This window comes from Cariama cristata, unplaced genomic scaffold (genome assembly GCF_000690535.1).
Source record: "Cariama cristata isolate BGI_N322 unplaced genomic scaffold, ASM69053v1 scaffold11419, whole genome shotgun sequence".
NCBI lineage: Eukaryota > Metazoa > Chordata > Aves > Cariamiformes > Cariamidae > Cariama > Cariama cristata.
Window position 1 is genome coordinate 14,366 of NW_009637425.1, and position 9,120 is coordinate 23,485.

Sequence of the window (9,120 nt, forward strand, 5' to 3'; positions counted from 1 at the left end):
AACCGCTTTTGTATGGGGGAAGAAGTTCTAGACCTTTCTGCGGGAGGGCTAAGAGACCTAGAACAGCGCTGGAAATATCAGTCATAGTACTGCGTCTGTAGTGGACCCTTCCAAGTTGGACAGGTTCCATTATAAGCTGTGTTTATGCGTAGTTGCTGCAGTCAAAAATAGTTTATCATCTCAGTTCTCACTCTGCTGTAAGTGGGATTGTAAATCAGGGAATTATTTTGGGAGGGGGTATACTGCAGTAAGTCCTGCCTGTTTTCCAACCCCGAGCACACTGGCGCCAGCCCTGTGAACTCTTAGAGAAGAGCAGCAGTAAAGTTCAGTGCAAATTTGATTTTAATAATGAAAAGGAAATGTATTGGAACAATTACAGAAAGTCATTCACAGTGAAAACGTCTAAATCATCATAGAAACCTTTCCTCTGTGTGTGCAAAATTTGCTGCCTTTAAAAATAACAGGTCTGGTCCTCTTAAATGCACTTTCTATTACCTCTTTCTTGTGCCTGTTCTCACAGGCAGTAGCTTTTTCTTTATGACTGTCTTGCTCTGCAGGAGACCTAGATTGTATCTTCAGAGGCCAAAAAGGTGAGGAAGATGCTGAGAACAGCAAGCAGCTTCTGCTGATTTAGAGTTCCCATGCTGGCAGATGCCGATGAGGGCGTAGGGAAAAGTCCCCACGGTACTCCATAGGGGAAGAAAAGGAAACGCCTGTAACCTAAGAACTGGCTTCTGCCGCCAAGAGGGGAAGGGAACCGCACCAGAAAAGGAAGTAAAAGTGGGAAGTGAATGTGCAGCATCACCACGTGAAGAGCCTGTGCTTCTGGTGCCTGCTGCAGTCTCTCATTTTCTGCCAAAAGCTACCCGGCAGGTGGTGAGTGCTTGGCGTGAAGTCCCCTGCAGCAGCTATAGCACGCACGGAGAGGCCAGCCTGGAGAAAGAATCACACTTCGGACAAAAATGCCAAAGCGTGGCAAATAGAGGGATCCACATTCACCTGTAAACTCTGATCCTTAATGGGGCTTTTTTGTTTGTTTGTTGTCGATACAGTAGGGAAGACGGGAAAAAAAACTACAGGACTTGTCATTTAATCTAGTCTTAGGTAAACAGCTTTGCTACATCTCTTTAATTACAGCTTAAAAATGTTCTGCTAGTAAAGCATATTCCTTGGGCTCGTAGCTGAAATCTGGACTGCCTGCAGTACTGGATACTCCCTGCAACAGGTACTTCAAGTTCAGAGGTGAGGAAATCAAATTCAAAGGCTGAATCTTTAGACAGGGCCCAAGTTTCTTATCTTGGGGGGGGCTCTCCTTTCTAGAGCCAACATTGCACAAGAAATGGAGTGTGGGTTTGCTATGGTCACAGGAATTCATCTCTCTGATGAAGCTCCTAGAGCTTCTTTGGATCCTATGTGACATATGCTGAGCTGAGTCCTAGAATCTACTGCCAGTTTTCAGTCTTGTCCTGATTCCAGGCCGGTCCTCTCTTGAACAACAGTGAGAAGAGGGGAAAAAAAAAAAGACCATTTGCCAGCAGCAACCTGAAGAAATACTTCTCACTGTCTACCATCATCTGCAGCAGTTCCCTCTGCATGGACAGTAGATGAGTCTCAGTGCATTTTTGGTGAGCTGTGCCCTGTGCTCCAAGCCTAGCCTTCCCACCGTCATCAGCCCGATGGCTTGAGAAAAAAAGCACTGAAAGTAGGTTGACCCTGAAGAGAGATGCAACTCCTGACTGCAGTGGATGCCGCAGATGCTGGAGGCCCAAGCCCCTCTGCCACAGTTATGGTGAGTGGTAACACTTACAATCACGTAAAAGGAGGAAAAACTCTTGACCAGCTTCAACTGGTCATGTTGGGAATCCCAGACTAGGTGAGCTGTGTGAGGACTGGGGGGCACCACACAGTGTACTGGCTTCAGAATTAAGGTGTCATTTCCATTAGAGTAGCTCAGTCCTCTCTCTCTCTCTGGGACATCACCTTTAGATGTCCAAAAAATCAAGTCCAGCTTCATTCTGGGAAGCAAAGGCCAAAGCAGAAGAATGCTCGGTAACCGAAGGTGCCCAGTCATCCTTAGGGGCCACACTGCTCCCTCCTACTGCCTGGGAAGGAGTTGAAGCAACTGTCAGGCCTGCTCTTCTCCCTCATTGGAAACATGCCGGTAGCCGGGGTGCTGAGACTGTATGCGAAAGAGTACAGTCAAGAGGAGGATTATAAGGAGAAGGAGAATGGATCCACACACAGCCAGACCCACAAACAGTTCTGTAAGGGAGAAAACAAGTGGTCAACATGGTATCGTCCAAGCCTTCCCCTTCCATCATGTTCTGGTCCAGCCTGGGCTCACCTGTGTCGCTCATGCTGCTTGGTACCTGGCATTCTTGCTCCCAGTCCTGGGGAATAACAGGATCTGTGAGTTCCAAGAATCTTTGCAGTGGGCATTTACTCTGACAGCCAGGGATTGTCAGTGGGAAAGGTTCCCTCCCACTCTCGTTCCGGAAAAACATCTCCACAGAGAAGTTACTGAAAACAAAACACAGCTAGGTTGGGTTTTTTTGTTTCGTTTTGTTTTAACTCCAGCTGTAGTCATCCCTTCCCAAAAACTCAGTGTGCACACCCTTTCCTTTATTCTGGTGGTAGTTTTCCTCCTAAGAGTCTGCCACTAGGAGCAAGATTGCATCCCCCTAGGGTGGAGCCTAGCCTCAGTATCTAACCCTTGAGGTGAAATCACAGCAGATGTCTTTACTGCAGCCCTCACCCATCATCCTCTTGGTACAGCTCAAATAAATGACATGAGGCGTATGGTGCTTGAATCTTGTTGTAGACATCTAGAGCCATCTGCAGTGCCACAAGTGTGGTGTCATGCTGAGAAAGAGGGAAAAAAACCAAATCAGTCACCCTAATGGATGTGGCAGGGCAGCTCAGACCGTACCAGTAACGGACAGGGCAGTGCTGAGGGGACGTCACCTTTGTAACTTCCATCTGGAAGAAGGGAGAGGAACTGTACTGCTAGAACAGTGATCTGTGCCAGTGCCAGAGAAGGGGAGGAAGTGAAACACAGCCATATATATATCCTGCATTGGTCTTTAGGAATTAATCTCTAGGGAGCAATCTGGGAAAGACACTTGATTTTCCAGTCAGTAGGCTCTGGGAAAGGGGGGATGATTCCCTATCTACACTGCTGAAACATCACATCTGAGTAGCATCAACCCATCTACCAAACAAATACAGCAGTGGCTCCCCAAAGTCTGCCAGTCTTATCCTCAAGCCTGAGCGAACAGGAACAAAGCGCAGGTTGGGAATTTTCCTTGGGGGCCCCAGAGGAATGATGCCAGATACTGCACATCCCGCCCAGCCAGAGGCAAAGATGCGTGTCCTGATCACTGCATGGGCTGTAGAGAAGCCAGAAAGGATTAAAACTGATCACCAAGCCCCAATCCCCTGTGAGGAGGATGAGATAGATAAAAGCTAGCCCCCAAGCTCTGACTTACCGCTGAATAGGCAAGTAGTTTCAGGTTCTGGTGGGCAGAAACATTTGCTGCTTTGATTAGGTTTTTCCTTATGTGATCCAGCAGGACCCCTGAGGAAAGGGAACAGCTGGTAAGAGGCAAAAACTAGACAGAGCAGCAAGGAGCTCCCTCCCCAGAGCACTCACCGCCTTGCAGACGTGCTTTTTCTACCCGATTGTGGATTCCAAACAGAAATTCAAAACCAAAGTCTTTTAGTTGCTTCAATTGAGTCATGACATCTGGTGTCACCCATACAGGCAAATCCATTTTGTGTGCTTGCTAGAAAGAGAAACAGAATACTCATCCGCAGGTAGCACGGATCGCAGATTAATCAGAGAACAATGGGAGTCAGGGTGTCTAGAGTCCTGCCCATACTGTTACTGATTTCCTATATTATTTTAAATTTGCCCCTTTCCTATTTACGCTTCTGTCCTCACAGTGCTGTGCTGCATACAAAGAATACACGTGGGCTTTAATGTTGTTTAAGAAACTAACAATGAGAAGCATAAAGATTAAACTCTAGAGGCCACATTTCTGTGAAAGCACAACTGGAGCGCAGGGTTGTGTTGTAACACCAATACGATAATCTCAGGGTATTTACTTTACATGAGGCTGATTCTGCCCTGCAGGTGGCATGCAGTCAAAAAAAAAACAAAACCAAAACAAACAAAAAACCCCAAAAAAACCCCAAAACATGAGCAAGAGAGCACAAACTCAAGGTTTATGGTGTACCTGCAGCACAATTTCCCCAGAGGGTCTGAGGGCCACTGAAGGATATTGGAGAAAGTTCGCGAGCGCTCTGCAGAAGTAATACTGGGATGCACCACTGACAAAGCCCCGTACTCAAACCCAGAATATGCAGAACTGGGAACGAAGTGAAGAACTTGCTTTGCAGCCAAGCCATTACAAGAAAGGATTAGTTATACTGGCAGACAAACAGCAGTTGTGGTTCCCTGGCATTCCTCGGAGCAATTTTCTATGCCACATTAAACTGCCAGAAGATGAGACCGAATACTCTCAAGGGCCCATTCTGTCTGAGCAGTTTGGTGAAATTCCCATCAGCAATGTAGCTACTTTTTCATTAATTTATAAAGAGAATAGCTGGTAAGCTCAGCTATTTCTTGGATTTTTTAATTTTATTTTCTCCATCCAGATAGTAGAATGAATCTACTGGCTCAGGTGAGAAAAACAATCCTTCTCTTCAGGGCACTGTTTGTATGAGTTAGAAAAAAGGGAGAAGCCCAAAGCAGCTGAAGAGACTGATCAGCCTGAGGGTATAGTTTTGAGACTAAAATTCCCCTTCCTCAAATCGTTCTGGTTTCATCTTGGGACAGTGAGCTATTCTCCAAGTTCTGGGGGATTATAGTGGTGGTCAGCCAGCTGGCTGGCTGGGCCCAATCTGCAAACCTGTTAAGTGAGTTTTGAAAATGAAGATTTGAAATTCTTGATTTCTCTGACCAAAGGATTTTTTGAAACCGACAGAAGTTGCTTCACTGTGGTAGTTACAAGACAGGAGATAGGGTTGGTGATACAAAGGACAAATTTACATAGTGCAGTGCAGCTCTGCACTCTTCTCACACTTAGCAGCAACTCAAGCTGCTACTGTGCACAGCAAAGTGCAATTCCATGCAGATTTATCTTTTACATCCCCAAAATAGTACGTTCCGCTGTATACCACTGCCAGCAAGCTAAGCAGTCTTGCACCTCCATAGACTTAACGTGACACAGTGTCAAAATGCTTGGGTTTACCACTGCTTCCACAATTGGCTTCTTTGACATGAAAGATCTCTATAATCTACTTCATCATGCTGTACAGTTATACACAAATAAACTTGTGTGCAACAGCTGTAAGTCTCCTGGATACGTCACCTTTACTTTAGCATCACCACAGCACAGCTAACCTGATTTTTTATTTTGTTTAAGCCTCCATGAGATGTGCTTTCAACAAAACTCCACGTGAATATAGAGTTTGGTGCCCCACCCCAGAGAGTAGAAGGGTAACATCCATCTCTAGAGTCTTTCTCTGGTAAAGAACCTTATAATAGTTCAAAAACCAGATGTGGGTGAACTCCACTTAACCTAGACAAGCGTTGTTTTCTTTTAGAGGTGGCATTAAAAGAAACACAGGAAGAAAAGTGATTGATCTAAAGTAACAGAGAGGGAGAGGTAGAACCAGGAATAGTCCTAATTTAAGCTCCCAATTAAATCATAAAGTTAACACTTCTTCAGTTTCTGGCGATCTCATTTCTACCTTACTTAACTCAGACTTCTCCAGATATCTAAAGATTTTAGATTGCAGTGATTTTCTAGTGACTTTCAAAAAGAGATATTTATTACGCAAGTGGGACTTGTTCTGGCTCTGGCACGATACATATCTAAGCTACAAAGTGGGAGGTTATAGGGTGCAAAGGTAGGTAATTCTTGGCACGTGCCTCTAGTGAGTAGGAGCTGTTACTATTCTGAAATCAGAACATTACTTCTAACTGTAGGGTGGGAATGGTGAAAAGTTGCCTTATGGGATTTTGCAAAATAATTTTCTACCAAATCCAGCGAGTCCTAAAGACCAAATTCCCGTAGCTGTAAGATGATGGCCAAGCTTACTTCACAGAACAGCGTGTCATACACACTCCAAACAGACTCAAGAGTGACATCGCGGATCCCAGTCTCGTTTGCCACCATCTGCAGGAATTGCTGTAGGTATGAGAAAAGAGAAAGGCCTTCAGTTTTCCAATCTCGTACTGTATTACATGCACAGGTATTCCTACCCTTTTCTCAGAGCTCAGACTATATAGAGGTGATAATACTTTAACTATGAGCCTAAACCCACCTTATCTCATGCAAACAATCACTTACCCAATTCTCTTTGGTCTTATTTATGTACTCTGCTGAGTGCCGTGTTTCGTTCTGTAGCTGTTCATACCGTGGACAGGGGGTCAAAGGAAACTTCAGTAGCTGGGCAGAGACAAGAAGAGCAGCTAGGTCACTGAGAACACCAAAGTACAGAATTTGCAGCTGTGATGAAACCTCGACTAGCAGGATGCATCTATACACAGCCTCAAGTACTGCCTTCTGACATACTCCACATCACGTGTGGTCTGCTGAGGTGTTGCAGCTAACGTGTTGAGTGAACACGGCCCCTGAATTCTCGTCTTGTTCTGAGAACCGAAGAACCTTTGCAAGGTAGGTCCCAGGAGAGGTTCAAGACAATCTGAATCACGACTGAAGCAAAGACTTTTGAGAATTCAGCGTAAGACACTATTTGAGAATTCAGTACATATCCTTGAGACAACTTACCCTTTCCTCGGACTCGGGCACTGTGTGCACGGGGATAGGCTGCCAGGAGATGTTAGGGTTGAATATCTGTTGTCCCTCTGGGGGATACAGGCCGGCCAGATTGGCCTCCGCACTCATCAGCGTCCGATCACAATCTGTGCTGCGGATGAAGATCTGCCAGGACAGGGACAGCGCACCATTAGTAATGCCACTGTAAGGGGCGATGCTGGGACACAGGACGGCGCGCTCGCTGAGGAACACCGCCAAGTGCCCTGCAGCTGCTCACGGACAAGAAGATAACAGGAGTTGAAGTGACCAAGCTTGCTGATGTCAGCCTGGACAAAACTGTAAGGACGGACACAAAGACACTTTGGTGTGTAATACTGGAGCAGCCTGTTCGGGATCAGTGGGATAGCCAGATGCACTGCACGGAGGTTACAGGTAGAAAGGAGTCTGAATATGAGGAAGAGTCAGAGAAGAACAAGACAGAGCTGCAGATAATGATGGGCACAGATAAGAAATGCGCTATATTTACGGAGCAGGACTGGGGCAAACTGCTGCATTCAGTTCTCAGTTCTAGGAATGACCTGCCGAGCTCATGAAAAAAACCTGGCTTCTCCAAGCCTTCTTTTCTGTCTGAGAAATGAAGACAAGAGTGATCCGACTAACAGGAGAGGAAGAAAAGGGGGAGCTGGGATTTTATTTGATTATTGTGGGCTCTTGGGATTAATGGGCCAAGACTTATCATTCCAGAGCTCAGAGAGAGAGATTTAAGCCAGAAAAAAGACCAACGAGAAAAATACAGAAAAGTTCAGAAGGTCAAAATGGCAAAACTTTGGTATTCTGCTATTATGTAGTGAAAACGCTTAGGGGGACATTGGAGAGAAACCAGTGATAAAACAAGAGGAACAGATAAAAAATCATGAAAGAATGTCCTAGAAAACAGCATGTTAAATCTGAAACAACAGGAATAAAAAGCCCGAAGAATGAAATACGTCAAGATTGGGATTTTTAATTTTAAATGAGGAGAGAGAGAAACATAAGAAAAAAATACATATGCTCACTCTGTACAGCATCTCCCACGTGAAGTTTATCTCAAAACTTAACAGTCACAAGGGGAGAAAAAAAAAAAAGGTGGTCTTTTCTCTGACAGTTTCTACCCACTTTTAACTGTGGCTTGAAAACAATTGATCCTGTGCTCATTAGACAGGATTGCTTTCATTCTCGGTAAGCTCTGAAGAAATGGAAAGGCAATATTTTAAAAGATAAGGATCTAATTCTAGAAGTGTCGTAAAAAACAATTAAGCCCTGAGCATACATGCTTTCTTCAGCACCTTTTGCCAGGGCTCCAGCTTGTCGCTGAGTCAGGTGGCAGACAGTCATACGGTGTCACCCAGAGGCAACACTTCTTGTAAGGGAGGTTGCTCAACTCGAGCAGGGGTTTGGGCTTAGTTAGCAGAACAGCTTTTGTTTGCATATGCCTTGGTTTGTTTTTCCTTCTCAAGCAAGAGAAAGAAAACATTTAGCTGGCAAAAGCTTTATAAGAGTGAAGTATGTTTGGAAAGGAACTACTGAGGAAGGTTAAAGGATCTGTGTTTGAGGTGATGCTGGAAGTTCTGTTGATGAAGCATATGTCAAAGGAGGGATGTAATGTGAACTATGGCAACTGGGGAGCCCAAAAAGGGGGGAAATAAAGACAGAAAATTGTACGGGGATTCTCAGCTTGCCCCATCTGGTTACTCAGCCAAAATGAGCTCAGATAAAATAACTGAACCAGTGGAGAGCCAGTAGTGGGACAAAGGGTCTTGACTGCCCACTGTCCATCTGAACCATGGCCTGCCTCTGACAGCATGCCGGTCATCGTGACACCTGCTCATGTTCCCGTTGACTCACACCTCTTTGATACATCAGCAGGGGTATTTGGGGGGATTTTCTATTTTCTTACTTTTTTTGATCTTTCAAATTTTCCTCTGTGCTTAGCACATGGTTCCCCATGTGCTTAGCACAAGGCCTCCGTAACTTTTTATAAAAGAAACCTATCGGTTTCTCAAGAACTATTATAAAGCATGGCAACACCCTGGAGAGAGAGATAGGAAAATTAATAGCTTCGGGGGGCTGAAGCCATCGATACTTTACAGGTGGAAACAAATGAGAGGGTCACTTCTGGTTAGTAACTACTGCTTATACGTACAGACTCCCATGAGATTGTACCTGAGGTGCACTGGGGAGGGCAGGGCAAACACGGGTTGCGTTCTCGTCAGCCGGTGTGACCAACCAAAAAAAAAAATAATCTCACAATCTCGAGTAAGAAACAAGTACCAGCTACAACGCAGCATTCCTG

At 45.2% G+C, this 9,120-nt stretch overlaps 1 protein-coding gene across 1 annotated transcript; it reads right to left on the reverse strand.

Annotated features, from left to right (window-relative positions):
• Window positions 1–2,088: 2,088 nt before the first annotated feature.
• ACP2 (acid phosphatase 2, lysosomal) lies at window positions 2,089–8,687 on the reverse strand. The gene is made up of 9 exons (XM_009708322.1): window positions 8,649–8,687; window positions 6,801–6,953; window positions 6,360–6,458; window positions 6,108–6,197; window positions 3,653–3,785; window positions 3,489–3,577; window positions 2,756–2,862; window positions 2,345–2,520; window positions 2,089–2,262 (listed from the first exon to the last, which is right to left on the reverse strand). The coding sequence occupies exons 1-9, from the start codon at window positions 8,685–8,687 to the stop codon at window positions 2,126–2,128; spliced, it is 1,023 nt and encodes a 340-aa protein (XP_009706624.1). The 3' UTR covers window positions 2,089–2,125.
• Window positions 8,688–9,120: the final 433 nt, after the last annotated feature.

Bases quoted from the DNA above. Each gene is read 5' to 3' on its own strand.
- ACP2 (XM_009708322.1), bottom strand. From the start codon at position 8,687: ATGTATCAAAGAGGTGTGAGTCAACGGGAACATGAGCAG. The intron at 6,198-6,359 runs GTAAGTGATTGT...TCATACCTACAG, and splicing joins ATAAGACCAAAGAGAATTGG to CAATTCCTGCAGATGGTGGC. The intron at 2,521-2,755 runs GTGAGGGCTGCA...TTTTGTTTTCAG, and splicing joins CTGTACCAAGAGGATGATGG to TAACTTCTCTGTGGAGATGT.